General features: G+C 34.7%; 3 protein-coding genes across 6 annotated transcripts; 1 reads left to right on the forward strand and 2 right to left on the reverse strand.

Annotated features, from left to right (window-relative positions):
* The first annotated feature begins 533 nt into the window (after window positions 1-533).
* LOC128189536 (uncharacterized) lies at window positions 534-2,475 on the forward strand. The gene is made up of 3 exons (XM_052861185.1): window positions 534-1,536; window positions 1,685-1,750; window positions 1,957-2,475. The coding sequence occupies exons 1-3, from the start codon at window positions 663-665 to the stop codon at window positions 2,232-2,234; spliced, it is 1,218 nt and encodes a 405-aa protein (XP_052717145.1). The 5' UTR covers window positions 534-662; the 3' UTR covers window positions 2,235-2,475.
* Window positions 2,476-3,202: 727 nt separating this feature from the next.
* LOC128188672 (uncharacterized) lies at window positions 3,203-11,468 on the reverse strand. Of its 4 annotated transcripts, none has more exons than XM_052859873.1 (6): window positions 10,992-11,468; window positions 10,827-10,899; window positions 9,154-9,342; window positions 8,893-8,996; window positions 4,869-4,938; window positions 3,203-4,668 (listed from the first exon to the last, which is right to left on the reverse strand). In XM_052859873.1, the coding sequence occupies exons 3-6, from the start codon at window positions 9,332-9,334 to the stop codon at window positions 4,520-4,522; spliced, it is 504 nt and encodes a 167-aa protein (XP_052715833.1). In that variant the 5' UTR covers window positions 9,335-9,342; window positions 10,827-10,899; window positions 10,992-11,468; the 3' UTR covers window positions 3,203-4,519. The 4 variants fall into 4 exon arrangements, with proteins under 4 accessions (XP_052715833.1, XP_052715831.1, XP_052715832.1 ...); XM_052859871.1 differs by having other exon boundaries at window positions 3,204-4,668; window positions 10,827-10,847; XM_052859872.1 differs by lacking the exon at window positions 10,827-10,899 and having other exon boundaries at window positions 3,204-4,668; window positions 10,978-11,468.
* Window positions 11,469-16,347: 4,879 nt separating this feature from the next.
* On the reverse strand, window positions 16,348-23,773 carry LOC128190516 (acyl-coenzyme A thioesterase 8-like). The gene is made up of 6 exons (XM_052862595.1): window positions 23,467-23,773; window positions 21,121-21,266; window positions 20,554-20,779; window positions 20,301-20,458; window positions 19,547-19,738; window positions 16,348-17,248 (listed from the first exon to the last, which is right to left on the reverse strand). The coding sequence occupies exons 1-6, from the start codon at window positions 23,640-23,642 to the stop codon at window positions 17,151-17,153; spliced, it is 996 nt and encodes a 331-aa protein (XP_052718555.1). The 5' UTR covers window positions 23,643-23,773; the 3' UTR covers window positions 16,348-17,150.
* Window positions 23,774-23,780: the final 7 nt, after the last annotated feature.

Genomic DNA, 23,780 nt, shown 5'->3' on the forward strand with positions numbered 1-23,780 from the left:
TACAATAAGAAGTTAGGCTGAATGTGTCAATGTAGGTTATGTTTAACTTAACGATATGTCTCCTTGTGAACATTGTTATATTTATTGAGTTGTTTCTCAACATACATGGCATTTCTGGTCTACAGAATCATACAACTTTATTTAAAAAACCCTGAATCAATGTAAAAGTTAAAAAATTAATAAGGCAACTTTGAATATTTTAAGGGCCTAGCTGTTTCCAGAAATCTTAATAATAATCTTTTGTTTTTTGATTAAAATCTTCTGTCTAATAATAGAGATGTATTACGTAGGAAAATGTTTATTATGCACAAAATTATTGAATTAGTGACTACAAATATCTACAATAACCTATAATTTAAAGAAAATTAAAACAACGTGAGTGCAAAATGTCGCACCTACACAATTATAGTATTTTAAGCCTAATGTCAGGAAGGAGTATCTCTTATACAAACATCTCTCAATAAAGAGTTTTCGAACTAATACGTCGTGTAAATACTCATATAAAGAAACGTTTATTAAAATGTTAAAGATCGACCAACTTCTCAGAAAAACACTAGTTTAAACGGGAGTGTTAAGTCCGATGTCATAAGCTAAAATTAAAACCACGTTTGAAGTTATGTAGAACTGTAAATTCTTACCTTGCTACACTTCACCAAAAGACAATGGATTTCCGAGTGGTTTGTCTCCTGGCCTCCCTCGTGGTTTGTGATGGAGCTACTTTCCCATCTGGCTGTACCTATCAGGAATACACCAAACCAATCGGGGTCTACACCTGTGACTTTACCAACGCCTCATTTCCCGTGGCACTGTCATCTTTCTCCAGTCCTAACCCACAGAGATTGAAAATTACGTTTTTCAACGGTAATTTGGTCAGTTCCAGCGTGTTCTCTGGTTTCAATGCGTACGATGTATCAACGTTTGATACAAACTACCGGGCTTCTCTTGAAATCTCGTGCGCCACCTCCGGAACACTTGGTCTCTCCACAACCTCTTTCACCGACATGACCTATATCCAGGAATTAAGGATAACCGGTTGCAACTTGGACAGCGGAATTCCAGCTAACGTTTTCTCCGGAATGCAACTGGACTATCTGGAAATCGACAAAGGAATCATCGCCTCAACGGATTCTGCCAGTCTCACAGGTTTAACCATTGCGAAGATCTCCACCGTCCCGAACCCAATTGGAGGATTCACGATACGCAACGCCCAGCTGACGGCGGGGGAGCTGGCCGCTAACTTCTTCTCCCCGTTGACTTCCGCCGTCTCGATAACCGTGGATAATGCTAACTTGATCAACTTGACCAGTGGGATGTTTTCCTCCAACACAGCCTTACAGACCATCAACCTGTCCAGGAACAAATTCACCAAGGTCTCCTATAACCTCTTCAGTGGGTTGAAATCTCTGACCTCCATCAACATGTCGTACATTGACTGGGACTGCACATGTACGGATCTAGGATTCCAGCATTCTCTTTCTTCAAATTATATCAATTTGCATGGAAACATCCAGTGTATGACACCGACAAGCTATCAATGTAAGTAAATACATGGATATCGAAATAACTCATATATACATGTATGATACTATTTAAGAAAAGGCTTAGAGATATAAGACATTTGTTATTTTTGCGAATATTAAAAGTTGATTTGTATGTTAAAAATATGTATTAACATTTATTTTAGATATGAAATGGACCCAGTTTTATTTCAATGAGTGTGAAAATAAAGATTACTGCTTCGGAGTCCCAGGTAACATATGTAATCATTATCGTGACGTTAACATCAAAGTAATCATTGCGTGTAAGCTAAATTGGTCTATTTACTTGTTGATTTGATGTCTTGTAAAAAAAAAAAAGGTTATGGTAGTAGCTCATCATTATCAAACTATAATATCACGACTTCTTCGAATCATAAGAATCTTTATGGACGTTAAATAATGATCTGTTTTATTTCAGGTTCTGTATCCGGCGTCTTCTGTTACCAGTGGCACCAGATTTTATTCTACTTCCTGTTGATGATCGCATTCGTCGCGTCTGCAATATCAGTCTTCATTGTGATCAATGTCAGACGCAAAATGATGCAAATTATTCGTGAAATTGAAGCCAAGAAGAGAAAGGCCTTCATGAAGGTTAAGGAAGCGCTCGTTCGCGGGAGAGACGGACAGCATGCTCCGGCTGCGACGGCCATGATGGGCATGAAGGAGCGGAAGTGGATCGAGACTACAGTACCATAATAGAAGAGTCGATAAGGAGCCTATAGAGACGGATTTAAGAACTTACAGGCATAACATTCCTGCAACGGTGCCAAAGTATTTCAAATATCTTACAAAAGTAGCTGCTACGTTAAAAAATAGATGTTTTCTAATATTATGCTTGCTTATTTTTGTACATTTCTATGATAACTGCTTGAAAGTTTATTTATTAATTTTATTTGATGCTTTGTTACGAATAAACGTGAATAAAGTATCAAGGTTGTGTCATCTGTTTTAATCGTCAACGTTTGGCAATAGCAGCCACTTTTAGTATGACCACAGCAATTATGATGAGTGCCAAGAAAATGGCGGATTCCATCTAATATTTTATTTTTTACTGTAGTGTCCGTAGATTCGGGTGACTAACAAATCATAACAAGAATACACTAAAAAATTCTTTAAAAATATACAACCGAAATTCAATAATTCAATATTATACCATATATGATTTGATATGAATTTTTACATCTAATGTTTAAATTAATTATGATTACTAATGATTAAAATTATAATCATAAATCACCCTATTATCTAAATAAACTAGCTCCCCCTCACCAAAATGTTTAAACCTCAACTCAGTCCTCAACTCAAATACTCAACTACTCAAAAAGGAAAAGTGCACAAATTTAAGGGCAAAGCTCAGACTTAATGCCGAGTATGACGAGGTAAATTTGTGACATTGGGGCTCCAATCGCAACTTCTCGGACCATTCCGGCAAGCTCGGAAAAACACCTTGAATGTATTACCTAGGCGTCCATGACAACCCCACTTTTTGTAAAACTTGATATAAATAGAAAGCGACATACAAGACTCTCTAGCCGATACTTATTTTAATGGGAAGCGACTCCATTTTGTACAAAATTCTAACATCCGGTGATGTTTACACATTCGAGGGTTTTTTTCCGACCTTGCCGGAAAGGCCCGAGAAGTTGCGATTGATTGGGACTCGATATAACGCAATCGTACACGAACAGAACTAGACAGCTTATACTGCATGGAAACAACTACCAAGTCGTAACACAACAAATGCAACATTTGGCTTTAAGGAAGATAATGCTAAAAGGACATTGGTTCATACATTTCTTTATTAAAAAGTACTCTCTCCACGACTTTATTTTATTTGCGCCACCTTGCATATACAACATGCCTACTTTGGTAGCCAGTTTTACTAGCTGTCAGGTTATTGTTATTTTTGAGAAATAAACAATTGATGCACTTTAAATGAAAAACACTTTCAAAATAAACTAACGTTATTGTTCCTAGTGAAGCTCACAACGTAGTTGTTAAGACACTAATCTTTTCACCATAAGTTAATAGCTAAACTTGTTGACAGTAATGACACTAAATACCGGTATATATTTGTCGAAAACACTATGTATCATTACCTTATATAAAAGATTAAATCACGAAAAATTGATTAACAACTGTTTTATTTCATTTTTTTTTTTTTACAGTTTTCTAGATTACTAGGAGAAATATAGATTATAATTTGTTTTAAAAATTGCGATATGGTTGATTTGACACAAAAAAAAAATTAATTGCCAATACTTTTTTCATAGTTATTTATATATCAGAATCATAAATCATCCATCAAGAACCTACAAAAAGTACAAATATATGTAAAATGTCTTTAAGTTAAAAGACCAATTTTCGCTAGCCAAGTACGTTCCTGCATTTACGAAGAACATATTGTATCGGAAACTCTTGGCTGGCGAAGATGTAAAGGTTCATGTATCACATAAGCATAAGGAAATCATAGTTTGTACACAGTACTAAAATAAAATATTTTTTTTAAAATGTTATGAGAAAACAATAACCAAAAATCTAAAACTGATAAAACACGAAACTTTGAATTTCAGTTTATGTAGTACATATAGTTTGGTGCTTGGAAACACCAGTTGTAGAACCATTTTAACAAGGCCTTGGACTTTCCGTAGGACGTAGCTATCATTTCTTGCGTCAAAACATGTTAAAAATGACGCTGGATTCAAGTGAAATATGCACCGATTGCGTAGTCTTAGCTCAAAAGCCAGACAAATCGTGTTGATTTCAATGAGCTTTCACTGAGTGGGCAGCAATGAAATAGACAGGCATGCGTCACATTGCTGTTTGACACAACTACCCAAAGTCCAAGCTCCTGTGATAATGATTCTAATTTAAGAGTCTTTGGTTCTGTACTGATAAATATAACCAGCGATTGAATTATATATACATATAATTAAATATAGAATATTAACTGGTAAAAACATTGTCATAGATTGTCATGGTTAAGTGACGTCATTGCCATTCATGAAACACGTGCACTGGCAACACATTCTCATTAAATGTCTCTGTAAAAAACGTAGATACCTCCTTTTTGGCATATGGGCATGCTCTGCTAGCAGGGGATTTCCCTCGTTTAATTCGGAGGCCCGATCTAGAACACAGTTAAATTTAATGCAATATGAAGGCATGAAGTTGACTAATGGTAATATCAGTAAGGTATAGAATATGCAATACGAGATAAATACGAAGAACCTGAGAGAGAGAGAGAGAGGAGAGAGAGAGAGAGAGAGAGAGAGAGAGAGGTGACTAAAAAGAATGTTTTAAAAGGGTTTTGCTTTCCTTGCCACATACAATGCCTTGCGGGACAATTTTCATCTTGGTGCCTTTGCTCCATTTCAGATTGTGCTTGACGTGTCTTGCCCTGAAGAAAAGTTATGATTATTAAAAGTTTGATAAAAACGGTTGGTCATTCTTCAGTAGCCTTTCAATGACACGTGTAAAAGATATATAGACATCGAATATTTTACGTATATCTTTTTTTCATCAGTTCTGTTTGACATAATTATTTTTTACAAAACCATCGCCAGTGTGCATTGCAAAAATACATTTGACAGACAGAATCAGAAATGCATTTTCTGTGATACTATTAACTTGAGAAATTGCGTTGTACAAACAGCTTTAGAGTACAAGCAACATGAATTAGGCGCAGGTTTTAAACTGAAGCTCATTTTTTTTTACACATGTATCATTATTAGTCACGTGACTACCGTGTTGGACCAATGCCTCACTCCACAGGCAAACAAAATAATAGCAATTCGGGTTTTTTCCATTGTGGGATTATTTAATCAACGTTGACTTCGATGAATTTCACTTTTACAGTAAATTTGATAGTTTTATCAGCGACACAGATCCCTAGTGTCGCCAATTCTGCTCAAGCCGACTTTATCAACTTTATAAAAAAATTCAATGTTCAAAAAGAAATTTTTTCATGATTCATCGAGTCAATTATTGTATTTTTTTTATTCTTCTAAGATGAAAAAAAAAGACACAATGAATATCTAGTTACCAAGGCAACCGTCTCAGACATAAACTTGCAATAATAACCATAAGATAGAAGTAAAAGTGTTACGTGAAAATCTAAAATTGCCGCTTATGACATTTACAAAAGGACATTTATGGAATTTTCCCCTAATATGAAATTACATTACAATAGTAAATGAACAGAGAGATTGTCGATATTTCCCTCAAAATCAAAAGTTAATTGGATTTCCAGTATTTGATTAGGCTCTCTGTACGCTGTAGATCGACTGCTGTAACACAGGACTACAGCATTGTAGGTTTATAACAGCATCCGATTATGTTTCACCGAAAACTGTTACTGTCCTTATCATATACAAAAAATTATGTCTACAAATTATATATGTTCAGTGTCATCAAAGCTTTGGTCGAAATGATATATGTGGATTATTATATATTTTCCTATTAGTACAAATATTTCCCCTAGATTAAGACTCATTGAGGGTGATAGACATGTATTTCTGTAAAAAAAAAAAAAAAGAACGCGTTTCATGTAAAAACAAATCAATCGTTAGTTCAAACTGATTCTATAAACACTTGATAGGTTTGTTATGGTAGAAATATATCTTTGATTGTGACAAATAAACATCATAAAATTAAGCTCCTAATGGTAATGAAAGGAAGAGATAATGGAAACTTCATCCCCAACCTGTTTCATCCCATCTCACGTTACCGAGCTTGCTGTCTTAAAAAGTTCAATTCACCAACTTAATGAAAAATCGTTAAACTTCTCTGGTAATGTAATCGAAATTCTCAGCGAAGCATTCCAACGTTTTGACGTAATCATTGCAAAGTCTGTGTCGTTTAGTGCCATTTTAATTTCTTTAGTGTAATTTTCTTTCAAATTGCAATTGCAATTAAAAGTCGTAACCATGGATACAGTTGAAATATAGAAAACCATTTTTCTCCATAGTATTAATATCTCTCTATCTTCAGTTTGTAAAATCATATATTTCTTTCATTTATGGACAATCACAAGCTTAAAGGGGCATGGTCACGATTTTGGTCAAAAATTAATTTTCCGATTTTAATATTTACAATGCTTCAGAAAGGCATTTTTAATAGGCAACCGGAATTTGAGTTATAAACGAGTTAAAGAGCTTGAAATTCTTCGCTATGTAAACAAAGCGTTTGTTTACATTTTGAACGTTGAAGTAAAAACTTCAGGTTTAAACCTAAAACGAATGTGTTAAACGTTAGGAATTGTTTATCTATGCCTAAAATAGATAAAAAAGATAGTCAAATAAACTGCAAAAAGATTTTTTACTGGTAAATTGAACCTATGTAAACAAAAACATGACACGAGTCTTGTTTACATGACAACGAGTTGTGAGCCCTGTATCTTGCTTGTAACTCTACGAACGACTCACAAATTTTATTTGATCATTAGAAATGCAATTTTAAAGCATTGTAGATAATAAAAATAGAAAAATAGAATTTGACCAAAATCGTGACCATGCCCCTTTAATCTTGTCTTAACTTATCACGAAAAAGTTCTATGAATTGATTATATGGCTCAGTGGTCATTGTGTTTGCCCGGTAAGATCGAATCCATGCTCTGAATACGTGATGATTTTTTGTGTCCTTGGACAAAGCACTTTGTTGCATTGTCTCAGTCTATATGATGAAAACGGAACGGACACAATCTTTTGCTGGGGTTAGCCTGCAATGGATTGAATGCATGTCCAATCCAAGAAAGTTCAATGACTGTCAACGATTTTTACATCAGGTATATGCTTAAGCCGAATTTGCACCATGGCTTGGAATAGATTTGTTAAAAAAATAAATATCACAATTTGGTACGCATTTAAGTTACTGTATTGTATACTATAGTGGTCACTGAAAGCCTGATACATGTATTATACGATGACGTCAAGGGTGATTGAACAAAAAATGTAAACTTTCTTGCACAAATCAGCAAACGGGTTGGATTGCACACAATATATACCGGGTAAGTGGTAGTATGAGTTTTTGTGGACTGAGCATATTACACAAAGTAGATTACAAACTTTAACATTTATACAGTTTCTATGGATTATTAGAATTGTAAAACAAGTTAGATCGTTTATATTGTATCGGCCATAGGTTTGAATATCACCCATTTGTTGTGAAACCCATTGGGTTGATCACAGAATTTCAGCATGGCACATTTACAAGCAGCTTTAAATGAATACCCATTGGATATAGTGATCTAATATATTTTAGAATACTTTCATGTTAGATACTGAAATCTGATTGGTAATAATCCGTTTTATTACCCTCAGCGTTAGCAACACACTTTGCAACGAGAAACACAACGTGTATGTATTGTTGCATGCGCGTAAATTATGCGCATACGGTTCGCCGTAGAATTCAGGTTATTCCTAAAGAAATCAGTTGAGTTTTCTTTAAATTAAGACATTCAGTATAATAAAATATATAGTGCCTGTTTAGGAGGGTAGCAGTTGACAGGCACTATTTATATTGTGATCTACTTTTTGAGTTGAAAAAATGTAAGTGTATACACTTAAACATGTTTTGCATCATTAAACAGATTGTTAATTATGCGTCTTTATATGTACTTCGATAATTTATTGTTTTTTAATCTTTTCTCATTTTATCCTTCATTTGATGAGCAATTTCAAAATAAATTTTGAATCTCTGTGGGTATTCCATCCATTATACTGAACCAAAAGGTTGCTATAATGATTAATTGTGATGTTGGAAATTGTCCTACACTTTACTGTCAAGTTACTTAGATTAATGAAAATGGGGAGAGAGAAAAAAAGCACTGATCAGGAAAAAATGAAATCTATCCATCTGTTGTTTGCACTACGACATGCGATCAAATACGCAAGCTTTGTTTCAATGCATTACCATGTAATATAGCAGCAAAACAGCGAGGCATCCAACAGCCAAACAAGTATTGCCTTTTAATGTTGTCTCGGATTCTCTTTATACTACTGAATCTTGCTATCTATAAAAAAGATCCCTTTTCTCCGAGGCATTGGATTTAATAGCAAGCTAATATGAATGACTTAACTTGGACAGATGGTAGAATAACAAGTAGCCAAGATAAATCTGGCCATGGCAACGTTATCTATAGATTTTATTTTTTGGAACCTTACAACAACATACTGGATTAAGTCGTCTCTGGAGTAATAACTCAATAGCCATAGAAGTGCCTCATACTTCATCGGAAACCTTAGGCTTATGGTGAAATAGAAGTTCTCGTACTTACACAGTTCTTCATAGAAGTGTCTCATAGACTCCTACTTAACTGGAAACCTTATGCTGAAATAGAAGTTCTCGTACTTACGCAGTTCTCCATAGAATCATCATAGACGTGTTCCGCCGTCTCCATACTGTCCAGCTTTATCATTTCTTCTTTCAGTTCTTCATTTAGATATATCTCACATTCTCCTATGTTTATATACATAACAAAACACTACTTAGTGTTGCACTTAAACAAGTTTTAATATCAAGCAATTCAATAAATCAATAAATCTATTCAGTCTTTAATTCAAAATATCTATAATTTTTTTCGTTGACTGATTTTTCTTCCATTTTTGCTACTCACCATTAATGCTGCTCGAGTGCTCTTTTATCAGGTATTCCTGTTTAGCACTTTCGATGACGTCACTTATGAAATCATCAATCTGCTTCGCAATTCGTTCCTCTTTGGTAGGTTCATCCCAAGATAACTTTAATTTCGCCTTGTTCTTTCGACGTTTGGGTTTAGGGGATGCAACATTTGACATATTGAAACCTTAAGAAAGAAATTGATTTTAGAATTAATGTGCACTGCAATTTTAATATCCCAAGCAATCGATCATCTTAAAAAAAATATGAATGTTCAATATTCTGGCCTGATTATTCTTTATGATATCATAAGTTAACTGATAAGGTAATGATTGCTGAATACAGAAATATGAATTACTAGTAACATTTGAAGTGTAGCTTTGCACATCGCGTTGTTGCTTTAACACCTTCGTTGTTAAGAAAAATGATACACCAGCCTCAGATGTAAGCAAACAAAAGATCTTAGAAAAATGTCTTTTATTTGCTTTTTCTGTATTAGCTTTTGATCAGTGTACGGAATTTCGAAGGGCATTAACAGTCACGATATCAATTTACGGACAAGTTTCGCGTATGCGTCTGTCATTCGATCTACTAGTATAATATTATGGGTTTGCGTGCTTGCCTGTTATATACTTAATTAAATCAACAATTTCTTTTGTTTTTCTGACTTAAAAAAAATAACTTGACAAATTGTTGAATTTATTATTCATCAGACTCCAAATGCAAGAAGCGCAAACCATATCGATTACAAAAGGGAACGAAAGACATAAACTGAGCACAAAATAAGCTCGTCTAGGCAGGGCGTGAAATCGGGGAAAGACAAAACTCTGGCGTAACCATGATAACTTTCGCTCACTCTACATAAATATTGCATTCGATATAGATTTTCCATCCCAACAGCAAATGCGGCGTGAACAAGAGATCACAGAAAGTGACGTTATATTCCGGTTCGCGTTTTACGCCGATGTTGTTAATTATAAGCTTATTATTACGAGCTGTTTCTCACGCATAGACCTCGGTGCGTATTAAAATAAATGAATAGCCAGGGGACATGATATTTATCTTCAGAAAGTCAATCGGGTTAGCTTCGATTTTCTTCAATTTGAGGACTTTTTTCTCATTTTTTCATATTTTAAAATTTTGAAAGTACTTGGTAAGTATAAATAGAAATTACTTCAAAAGTTACAATACACGAATGACCTCTCCCCCCCCCCCCCCCCCCACTCGACTTCCTAGCCTGAGACGAAATTTACAATACGTTTGTCAGGGAAAGATAAGTGATCTTCAGCGATGTAATGGGTATGTGGTATATCCATCTATCTGTTTATACATCACTTTTAAAGATGTTAAATAATGTAATTTGATGAAAGATAAAACTCATTTAAAAGAAACGAAGTTGCAAAGTAAAACCCAATTACAACTAGAATTATAGATATTTCAGTCGTCACCCATTTTAATAAAAAAATAAAATAAAAAAAAATATAAACGACCCACGAGATAAGGGAAATAAAATAACACAGTAATGTACTTGTAAATGATCAATATAATGTTAATTATGACGATGTATTTTTACTTGTGTTACTCGCAACCTTTGGTAGCAAAATAACTGTTTCTCACGATAGTTCTGCAGTTGTATTTCAAATTTACAAATATTTAAAGCAATTTACTAACCTATGGTCAAGCATTCCCAGCCTATACAGCGCGAAAAGAAATGGAAACAGTAAGTTAAAGAGTCTCAGCGTTTCTATATCAAAGAGGTTTTTGTTATCAAATATCAGTCTCGTATAATTTAGAATTAGCTTTACGTAGACTCAAGTCTTACCTGAGAGGTCTTACCTTATTAAGTCTATCGGAAGTCCAGGAAAATTAATTTTCCTTCATTACACTGAAAATTTCTTGGACCCCAATAGGTATGTAAATAACCAATGTATAATTAATAACCAATCGATCTCTATACTGCAATATCGACACGAGCATTCAGACGACACAGAATTTTTATAATTGCGGCGTTACGTAGCGACCGTTGTCCGTCATTACGCCCTTCGTTCGCAGGATCAACTTTCATTTCCCGCTTCAAATCATCGATATAGGAAAAAAATATGTATTTCCGAAACTTCCATTTGCAATAAAGTCACGTAAATGGTTCTTAAAAAGCCGTCGAAGCGATTAGGTGGAAATCAGTGCATTGATTGGCCCTTTGTGGAGACATCTTTCGGACGGGATTTTTGGACAATCGCAGGCTCGTTGTTCCTAATCCTATTGGCCGCGGCGCTTAATGAAGATGTAGATCGGCCAGTGATCGGAAGTGGTTGGGTAAATGAAGGTCTCAATACTACAGTGATATCCTAATTACCTATGCGCATATCTTCTTTTGATTGGTAGATATTTGTAACAACGGCAACGAAAAGAGCAAGCGAATGAAAAGAAAACGGGGGCTGCTTCTTAGAAGTTTGATATAATATTAATAATTTGACTAAATAAAATATATTGATACAATGTATAATTTTCTTTGGTGTCGTAGGACAAACAAAGGCATTAAATATTCAAGACTACTACAACTGCGGGTTGGAAGACCTAGATCTAAAAATTGTGTTGCATCGATCTGCAGCCAGAATTATCAGTTTTTGTATACCCCCCCTCCCCCCTTTCTTTTTTTTTTTTTAACAAAATGAAGTACACGTTTGAGCAAAAAAGAATGTTTTTACAGACGCTAGGCCTCTTGGAAATAAAAGAATAATTAATAAAAACTGTTATCGATCATTTTGGTCCCACAATTTGGTTAAATTAAAAAAACAACAACAACATTGCATTGGAATAAATATATACATAACACCTTACAGAGAACCAAAGGTTGCTTCAAGGCTATCTGCTCTCTAGTCAGTACGGTGTAGCTGATCTGAACACCTTACAGAGAACCAAAGGCTGCTTCAAGGCCATCTGCTCTCTAGTCAGTACGGTGTAGCTGATCTTAACACCTTACAGAGAACCAAAGGCTGCTTCAAGGCCATCTGCTCTCTAGTCAGTACGGTGTAGCTGATCTTAACACCTTACAGAGAACCAAATGTTGCTTCAAAGCCATCTGATTTTAAAGCTTTATTGGTATGGATCACAGTTTACAGGAATATCTGATCTTTGAGTTTTTATTTAGGAAAACGCTATGTCACGTTGTGAGAAACGCTCTCGTCACAGGCACCTGATGTTATATTTTTCTCATAATAAAAAGATATCCCTTCCTTATAATACATTATTAGGTAGGGTATAATATATATATATATATATATATATATATATATATATATATATATATATATATATATATATATTTGCGTGTAAGGAATTATTCGTAATATCAAGATGTAGCTTTTGTCATAATCAAAGGCCTGAGCGGCAACAATGGCGTCGAGTTGAAGTTAATTTGAAGAGTAAAAACCTGGACAATTTATAACCAATGTTACCTGTAACCACTGTTACCTGTCATAAGTACAAAGTTTGTAAGTCATTCATAATAAGCATTGTAACCAATGTAACCAATGTTTCTGGTACAAATAACAAGAGGCCCATGGGCCACATCGCTCACCTGAGAAACAATAGGTATGATAAAGTCAGCTAAATGGAGTCATAATACAAACGATCTGGACAATGTACAATAAAACATGTAGATCCTGTATAAATAAAATCCATTTTTCCCCCTTGGAACTCGGATAGCCCTGATTGCTGCCAATATTTACAAGAGCAGACTTAAATCACCGCTCCTGCACACGTTACGCAGGCAGGGATGACCGCACACCTACACAACTCAACAGGTACCAACGTTTAAGCAAGCAGGCAGGGATGACCGCACACTTACGCCAACAGCTCAACCTAACGAAAACAGGGAGTTCCACACACTTGCGCTAGAAAGGCCTGAACACCAGCAGGGATGACCATTCACTAGTGCTCCGCCGCAACCACCACCAATGACCGCACACTTTGTATCGAAGATTAGAAAACACGTAGATTAGATAGAGCAGGGATGTTCACACACTCAATCTATCCATACCTGTTTAAGTTTAACCCCAAACGGTCGCTAATCATAGTCCAATAGACACTGTCGTTATATATGTGCCGTCCTTAAATAATTCATAGTATCTAAAAATTGGAAATCAAAAATAAACAAACTAATCTGGCCTAACCCAAAACTTCTTATGCAGAACAACTTATATACATTGAATATTTGTTATTGTATAAAAATAATCATCACAATAATTGGTTAACAGTGGATGCATTAATTAAAATAATCAAGAATCAATAAATCAAGGGCAATAACTCAATACAGTAATACAAAAAGCTGCCTGCTTCAATTTTATAGTCATATCACATGTTGAGTATTGCAGTTCTCAAAAAGATCCTTTACAATTGTTTATATATGGGATATTTAGCTACATCAAACTCTGAACCTTCTTGTGAGGCTGAAGAATTGTCCTGGAGCCAGGGTTTTTACAATTATAAAGAATCATCTTGCTGATTAGTTTCTGAGAAGAAGATTTTTAAAGATTAACTCTATATATTCCTATGTAAAATTTCGACCCCCCCCCCCATTGTGGCCCCACCCTACCACCAGGGATCATGATTTTCACAACTTTGAATCTACACTACCTGAAGATACTTCCACAAAAGTTTCAGCTTTCCTGGCTGATAAGTTTCTGAGAAGAAGATTTTTAAAGATTTACTCTATATATTCCTATGTAAAACTTCGACCCCCCATTGTGGCCCCACCCTACCCCCGGGGATCATGTTTTTCACAACTTTGAATCTACACTGATTGAGGATGCTTCCACACAAGTGTCAGCTTTCCTGGCTGTTTAGTTTCTGAGAAGAAGATTTTTAAAGATTTACTCTATATATTCCTATGTAAAATTTCGACCCCCCATTGTGGCCCCACCCTACCCCCGGGGATCATGAATTTCACAACTTTGAATCTACACTACCTGAAGATACTTCCACACAAGTTTCAGCTTTCTTGGCTGTTTAGTTTCTGAGAAGAAGATTTTTAAAGATTTACTCTATATATTCCTATGTAAACCTTCGACCCCCCATTGTGGCCCCACCCTACCCCCGGGGGTCATGAATTTCACAACTTTGAATCTACACTACCTGAGGATGCTTCCACACAAGTTTAAGCTTTCCTGGCTTTCTGGTTCTTGAGAAGAAGATTTTTGAAAATTTCTCTAAATTTTTCATTAATTTCTAATTATCTCCCCTTGAAAACGGGTGTGGCCCTTAATTTTCACAACTTTGAATCCCCTTTGCCTAAGGATGATTTGTGCCAACTTTGGTTGAAATTGGCCTAATAGTTCTTGAGAAGATGTTGAAAATGTGAATAGTTTACGGACAGACGGATGACAGACAAAATGTGATCAGAATAGCTCACTTGAGCTTTCAGCTCAGGTGAGCTAAAAAGGGGTAAAAGTCAGGACTAATTGTTTCAAAATAACTTCTGGTTGAAGATATGAAGGAAGTTTTGTTTCTAAAAGATCAAACATTTGTGCATTGTCAACAATCGATATGGATACAAAATAATCTGTTTAGTAGACATGTATATTTCATTACAAATTGAGTGTGTAGGCCTATTAAGTTACAAATAGAAAGGGGAAAAGTCAGGATTTATTTCAGGCCATATATGGATCTAAAAGATCAGGGGTAGATATACATGCAAGAAAGCACCCATTCACGTTGTTTACATTCACAAATTAAAAGTGAAAGTAGTTGTTTCAAAATTACTTCTGGTTGTAGATATGATAGAACTTTTGTTTCTAAAAGATCAAACATTTGTGCATTGTCAACATTCGATATAGATACAAAATAATCTGTTTAGTAGACAGGTATATTTCATAAACAAATTGAGTATGTAGGCCTAACTATCGCATGTTTATGGTCCGGAGAGTCTCATTGCAAGTATATTCATCCAACATATTGTTTATAAGACCAATAGGCCTTAACGGTCAACTGAGTAGCATATAACCCATACACAAACTTGTCGAGGAGTCACATATATGCATTTAATTAGGTTTCATTGTAGAGTAGAAAAATGACGACCACCTCCCTGCCTGAAATCTTTCAAAAAGAACTATGAAACCTATAATTTTGGCAAAAGATCTGGTCTACAAAATCATGAATTCAGTTTTCCTTTCAGGTGTGTTGGAGTAAAGAAGATAATTTTTAAACATTATATGCATTAACACCTATACATCCATTTTGGCCCTGTCCTAGAGTCAAAACCCATACTCCAGGGACATGAAATTTAAAATTTAGTAGAGGACTTCCTGGTAAACATAATTATGAAGTCAGTTTTTCATACAGATGTGTGAGAATAGAGAAGATTTTTAAACATTTTATGCCTAAACACTATATTGAACCCCCCCCCCCCCTCCCCCCTCATGTCCTGAACTCCTGACCCAGGGTCCATGAATTTCACAATTTAGGTAGAGGAGTTAGTGGGCATCATAACCATGTATTCAGTTTTTTGCCCACATGTGTGGGAGTAAAGAGGAAGATTTTTTAAGTACTATATGGTCATATTGGCCCGACCCTAGAGCCTTAACCCCTGACCCAGGGGCCATGAATTTCACAATTTTGGTAGAGGGCTTCATGGATATCATAATTATGCATTTAGTTTTTAACAAATATGTATGGAAGTAGAGAAGATGATTTTCTAGGATTTAATACATTTTTACTTTATGGCCATATTGGCCCCACCCTAGAGCCAGAACTGAATGACCCATGGGCCATGAATTTCACAATTTTGGTAAAGGGCTTCATGGACATCATAACCATGCAACCAGTTTTTTCCTCACATGAATGGGAGTGGAGAAGAAGATATTTGAAAAATTGGCTTTTTTTGCACATTTGGCCCTGCCCGGGGGTGGTAGAGCCATGAATTTCACAATTTAAATTCCTCTTACCATAGAGATGCTTCACACCAAAAATGGTAATAATTAGCCTTGTAGTTTTTAAGAAGAAGTTAAAAATGTAAGATTGTTAACGCACGACGAGGGACGAAAACAGATAGCAATAGGTCACCTGAGTTTACTTAGGTGACCTAAAAATATGAACATTATCAAAAACATCAACTATTTTTATTTGCCAATTTGTGATATCTATTTTAGTTCTGCTTTTAATGGAAGTATGTCATCTTTTATTCTTCAAACACATAAGAAAACTTTGCACTCATTTTTGCAGATTTATTGATAGCATGGGTTGTTCGGCTCCTTAAAATTTTGCAACTTCCGGTCTTACCATCCTTAGATGGCTTTCGATCTTCGTTCGACGCCATAAAACTTAACTCAAGCAGTGGTTAATTCAATGCATCTCTGACAAAACCAAAACCCGGAACATGTATAATTTTTAATAATTTAACCAATGAATGCTTTAAACATTTGTAAAAGTATATACGGTATCTATCACAGTTGAATCAACAGGTACATGTACATGTACATTGGAACTTTTTAAAGGCAAGATAATACTGCAATTCCAAAAGGGTTGTGTAAATTTAAACAATGAATGCGTCAATCAAAATAATTACATGAAAACTTATCAGCAGCATGAAAAGTTATGTATATTATAACAAATAATAATGGTTTTATTTACATTCTTAGTGTAGTCTTGTGTTCTGTGAATCAGGATAAAAGACAGTGAAGTAAAATTTTAAAACCTATACATATATTCAAAAGAAATTGATTTGATATGTCTGTTGTCCTCCAAGGAATAGGCTTGCATAAAGCTCTTGCACTTTCTTACCCGTAAAACACATCAATAACAACAATGATTGTCAAATCATACAAATGATAAACAACATCACATCTACCCACTGTCAAACTATCACACTATACAACATGGTCAACACTGACCACCATGGTCAGCACTGAACACAAGGCATCATTTTACTTCTCAGGACATCCAGAGTCTGCCTGAGACAGCTTCACCTTCACAAAATAGATAAATGATTGAGGAGACTGGTCAAATTTTTGATCGAAGTACCCCTTCCTGGGCCATGGACACAGCCAGCACCCCATCTCTCCTCCACATCCTGCCTAGGGCAAGGGCTTTACCTTTACCTGAACAACAAAAATAAAATCCTATAAATATTTGTAACATAAAATGTGACATTTAACAAATATAAGGGATATAACTCTTGATTCAACAGATTAATTTCAAGGTATTAGGCCAAAAAAAATTAATCATTAGTTTCTCAGGCCAAAATTTAGAAATTTTGATGAGGCAGGCAGGTTTTTTTTTTTTTTTTTTGTTTTTTTTTTAGACAAAATTTACAATGACGTTAGCCCATATTTTATGATTTATTTGTGTACTTATCAGCAGATATTCATCAAACTGATACATTGGTAAAGTTTAAATATTTGTTCAAATTGTTCTTTTTAGCTGTTTCTGTTTCCTTTTCAAAGGTTGAGATTTGCAATTGAACAAACATGACAAATGGTTTGTGCCCCTGCTTCATTTTGCGGCCCATCTTTCCCCTCCACAATAACAACACAAGTCTGAACTGAAATAGGGGAATTTCTATGGCATTTCACTAGTTGAATTTGCCATATAAAAATTTATCAAATAAAGCATTCATTTGGGGTGTTTTCTAATTATCAATCTCCAGTGCCTTGAGGACAGAAATCAAGAAAAATTAAAGTAGTCATCATAAAATTCTCAAACAATACAATTGTCCTTTATTCCTGCTTCTAGGCAATATCACAGAGGCTTCAATTTCTTAAGATAACAGAGAAATTTCAGTGGTAGTGTTAACAGGGACCAACCTAGAGCAAACTTAGTTTAGGAAGACTTCATTTCTGAAATTCTCCCTCACAGAAAAATATGAGAAATTTGAGAAATCAGGTAGACTTCCATTCTTTGAAAATGGCATAATGCTAATGATAATACATGTATAGAATATACAGATTGAATTGGATTAAAAGCAAGTCAATTAAAAATAAAACAACTCCTAAAAAATTTAAAATCTTATCCATTTTTTTTCAAATTTAATTTATTAGGTGTATTCATACATTTTGTAGATGAAATGTTTCGTAATTGTGTAGGCTAAATGACAAATGAAATCAGTCTATGTGATTCAGTGTATTTTGGAGGTATTAGTCCAACCCTTTGACACAATTACAACCGTCATATAGTTGGATCTGTTTATTTTAAAGATAACTGTAGACAAACGGTTTTAAGATTATTTTAGCACGAACTTGGCAGAGTTATTAACTAATTACAAGTTACCAACTAATTGTAATATCAGCACCTAAAGTTATAAACATCGGTTGTAATTTTCAGTGCACGTCAGTATGAGAATGTGTAATCTCTAAAATAAGACAGTCGCTAGTTATTAATCACAACAGGATTTAATTTAGGCTATGATAATGTCTTTTGAATTACATGATTATCATTTTAATGCTTTTGGGGTTAACTTTCATGATCGTAAACTCAGAATACAGGGCAACTTCAACCTCTCTTTCTGAGGAAATTCTGGCAAAGTTACCGACCACAAAGCGAGTACTTATATTTACATAAACTTGTATTTAGCCCAAGTAGCCCCCTAGGTTGGTCACTGGGTAGATGTGTCAGATAAAATAACGTTTTTACTGCAAGACAAGCCTTTATTCTGAGCATTTGTTTACATTGATTTTATAATAGAGAAAACTGATATTGATAAGATATGAAAAATCCGGAAAAATAACGATAAAAAAGTTTGATGTGGCGATGATTTTACTGATGCGGCGGTGCCTGAGAAACAAATCATTAATTTGTTTTGGCCTTAACAAATTGATTTTACAAATCTGCAAAGAGCAAGATATATGGTTAAGTGTTAGCATGTCCAAAGAAATCTTGCAAATACCTATACTTGATTTTATTCACCTACATTATAAAGCTATTTGAATAAAGGTGTTATGGGACACTTCCATGTTGTGACATATTGTTTATCGAAATAAACAACAAAACCAAATGTAATTACATGTATATAAGTAGTCTCTTTCCCGTTTTTGTCACCGAACAGCATAGCGCAGTGGGTTAGAGGGTTTACTACTAATCTGTAAGTCATGAGTTCGAATCCTGCTGGGGGTTTTACAATTTTTTACTCTCCAAATATTTTTAAAAGCTATTTTTGGATAAATATTGTAAAATTGAAAATTCTTAACCAATGAAAGAATTTTAATTATAATGTACTTTAATCCACGTTAATATCAACTGATGTCCCATACCACCTTAATTACTACTTGTTAGAATATAGGTATACATAAAAATTAAGTAAAAGGTTAAAACTTTGGCAGATGTACAACTCTCTCATAACAAAAGAGAATTGAATCTATTGCTGTCCATACTTAGACATTACTCCTAAGAGTCTAACCTACCACACTGAGGGCTCTCAATTTCACACAGCATCCATTCCTCAGCTCTGAACGTGTTGTGAAACCACATGCTGTGGTCCAGAGATGTGATGAACCCGATCTGGTGACCCACCGGGGCTGGTTGCTTGGCGGCCCCTAACAGGGCCAAGTCCGAGATAAACCCAGCCACACACTGCTGGAGCTGCATGTTATCACCTGCAACAAGTTATTGTTGGCAATTAAGTTGAATCAACTCTCCTCAATATGTTTATATAGAGGTCCAAAATCCCTGTAATTCATCACTGAGTGGTTGGTGTTTACTCACTGCAAACTTTACACATATTGTAATAGTTTTCCACTCTTTTTTATAACATTTACCAGTAGATCAAAAGTTTAAATGTATTTCAACTTTCCACTTTGTATTTATATGATTATATCATTTTTCAGTATTCAAGTTATTGATAAAACAAGCTTAATGATTCTTGAGACTGAAAATCTGCACAGTATTAACAATAGTAAACTGAAAAAAGTAACTGTTGATCAGTAAATAAATTGTTGAAGCATTTTAATATTATGCATACATTTTTGTTCTACATGTACTATACATGTATCTATATTTCTATTTTTCAAGATAATTCTTATTACCTCAAACATTGAAATAATTTCAAATACCATATAAATTAATCTCTTTCCAAAAAGCTTAGAACAATAGGCAGCATATTCATACGAACGAGATTCATACACTGATAATCAAGTTAACAGACATCTACGGTTTTACCTATATTTTCCATGGCCCTGACCCAGACATAGCGTCGGGGTTCCCCTTGTTTCTGGCCGTGATACAGCTGTGGATCCACCGGGCGGGACTCTATGTGTATTGTCTGTGTAAGGTACTCACTAATCCTTATTCTCTCGGAATCGGACATAGTCTCTGTTCTTGAAAAATGAAATTATAATCATAAAACAAATATCATAAATGTGCATGAAATATAAAAAAAAATGAACATTATTAGAATCTATGCAATACCTACTCAAGTCTGTTTCTAATATATTGCACTGAACTGATCAATTCTTCGGGGTCTGGGACCACAGGCATTGTGAATTGATGTTCTAAGGGATCTACCTCATCAACTTTGAAGGATGCTTGCATGGTAAATATAGGGATTCCCTCTTGAGTGGCCTTAATATTGCGACTTGTGTATGTCTGGCCATCCCTCGTCCTATCAACGTGGTATATTATTGGTTTTTCATTATTTCCTGAAATTACATTTTTGAACAGTATATTATTAAATATATACAGTATGAATATATACCATAAACAAAAGATACATGTAATTTGGGTTTACGGCATAATTCAACTTTTGGGGAAGAAAAAGATACTTTTTCCATAACTTTCTTAGAAATATACCTTGTCTGAACATTGCTAATTGACATGACATTCTGTACTTATGAAAATTTCATATGTAAATTCATAGAGTTCTTAATTGATACTATATAATTGGTCATAATCATAAAGTTTCACAGGAAATTATGCTGGGATTCACCCAATCCTTTCACGTCCCAAGCAGACAATAACAGATCATCAGATACATCCTTACCTCCCTTTAGAAAGTAGCAATGCAGACTGTGCAACAACAAGGGCTCTCTAACAGTATTGAAGGCAGCTGTTAACGCCTGCCCTACAACCTGTCCCCCAAACACAAATCTTGACCCTACTGGCCGCCAAAGGCATTTTGCAGAAGCCCTGAAATATGAAAATCATTAAGCTAGACATATTTAGTATCCAATCTAGAATGTTGTCATCTTTATTTCTGGATTTATAAGAAATATTAACTTGTTCACAGTGACTAATTTTCATGACCAAGATGCAGATTATTCTAATTTAATTTACAAGAAACATTTGAGAAAGGGTTCGTGCAACAAATAATCATGACAACAAGACTCTCATGAACCTAGGGAATATTTCTGTGTCTATGTGTGTTTGTATGCATGAATACTCAACAAAGTCTTTTGTTGCAAAATTACATAAATGAGCTATTAAAGGAGATAATGATTAGGGAGTCTATAGTCTGTCCCAAGATGCTTTATGCAGCACATTTGGACAATATTTAATAAAAATACACATACCTGTGAAAGAAGTGCAGTTGAAATAGATGAAAGGAAAAATATGTATCCAAGATAATTTCATTCACACATTATCATTTTTCACAAAAAATTCACAGGAACCAAAACTGATTTCAAATGAGATTTATAATGAAAAATGTTGACATTTTTTCTCCATCCAGAAGTCATTCTAAATACCTCGCAGAATTTTTCAATGCTATCATCTGGGTCAGTTGCAATACAAAATCCACATAGACTTCACACTTTTTAGCCGTGTATTGAAACCTGATATGCTAGAGGGGGCATTTCAAAGGAGATATCTTTTCATACTGTTGAATGAGCATTGTTTGAACCCTGAGGTATTTACAAATACTGAGTAATTAAGCAAAATGTGAATCGAGGATATCTTGGGAGAGAGTATAGAGTACATGAAATGTAAAAACCTTTGGTAAACAACTTTTTCTGTAAACATACTATTAGGAAGAGAGATCCCTCAGTATATCCAAAACTTCTTGGGAATCAATCTTCCTGGGTGCCAACATCATCATACTAATCTCAGAAACAGCAATCAGTGATATTGAAGTCATTTACCATGTTGATACCCCCCCCCCCCCAAAACGAAACTAAATTCTATATACATCAATAAGGATTAAGGTGAAAACAGTAGCGTGGATTAAGAGAGGAAGGGTGATCGTGCTGGACACCCCCTCCCCCCCCCCAAAAAAAGAGTTAAATTTTTTTGAATTTACATAGGCCTGGGTAACTAGAATTACCGAAATACCCGTGATTTACCGAAATGCCCTTCAAAAACACCGAAATGCCTCATTTGAGCACAAATATTTAACATCATAGTTTAAATCTAAGTGTTTATTTGTATTTCCCCAATTTTCAGTTTGATAATGTAATTATTTTGACATAAATAGCTATTTTTAACATGTGTAGAGATTGGGTTAAGAACGATAACTCTTGCATGAATTGCTTTTCACTCGAATAGAGGTGTGAAATTTTATTCCCAGAGTAAAATAACTAAGAATTAAAAATAACAGTTTGTCAGCTTATATTTACATTCTACTGTGTTTTTCCATTAAATTCTGTGATCTTCAAATGCCTCTAAATGCAATAAGTAGTCAAAGGTCAAATTGACGAGTTTTTGTTATGACGTCACAAACGTTAAACGCTGTAAACAAGCGAAAATCAAAGTTCACGCTTGTGGCTGTTACTGTGGCTCTTTCATTAATATTAACTTACCCTTAGGATAAGATAGGAATTTTAAGGTATGAATTGCATTTGCAGACAAGGCAAGAAGTTAAAAAATGTAAATATAAGCATTAAATCATGATTTTTTGAAGTATACACTCTCATAACTGCAGCGGTGTGTGCTGCAGTTATGAGAGTGTATACTTCAAAAAATCATGATTCAATCAAATGATTCAATCAAAAATCCATATACAGTGGAAGCAACTATAACAATAGCAACTATTTCAAAGAATTGCTCCTTTCTCTTGCACACGTATATGTATATAACACAAGTTCAAGTATTATAGTAAATACTGATGCCAGTATACATTTATTCAAAAAATTAACTTTATATACAATAACTATCTATATAAAATACTAGACATACACTCTTTATGGCGTAATAATGAGCATTTTGGTGTTTTTGAAGGGTATTTCAGTTTTCACCGGGTATTTCGGTAAATCGCGGGTATTTCGGTAATTCTATGTACCGCATAGGCCTATATGCCTAGTAAAAAATATGCCTATCCACATGTTCGTTAAAATATGATTAATCAATAATGAATAATTTACCGGTCCAAGAAAAATCAGTTTGAGATAAATACCTAAATATGTTGACGTCAATTTTTTCAAGAGTTAAAAACGACCGTGACAGATCCTCAGATTCCTCATTACTCTTGGACATCGCCATCGTACCACCGGATGCCATCGTTCCAGAAAGTGACCTCGGAAGCTGTCTGCAAACGTGCTGCGCAAGTGAAAGCTGACTTCTCCGGAACATGATGTTCTAATCAGTGTGATGATTACTGGTTACTTACTAACTGATTAACTTAATTTTACATGTTACATCACAAAGTAAAAGTTACATACATGTCACAATTTTTGCACGTCTAATCGTCTACTAACAAAGCGTACCCCG

The sequence above is a fragment of the Crassostrea angulata genome, chromosome 6 (assembly GCF_025612915.1).
Source record: "Crassostrea angulata isolate pt1a10 chromosome 6, ASM2561291v2, whole genome shotgun sequence".
NCBI classification, from domain to species: Eukaryota; Metazoa; Mollusca; class Bivalvia; order Ostreida; family Ostreidae; genus Magallana; species Magallana angulata.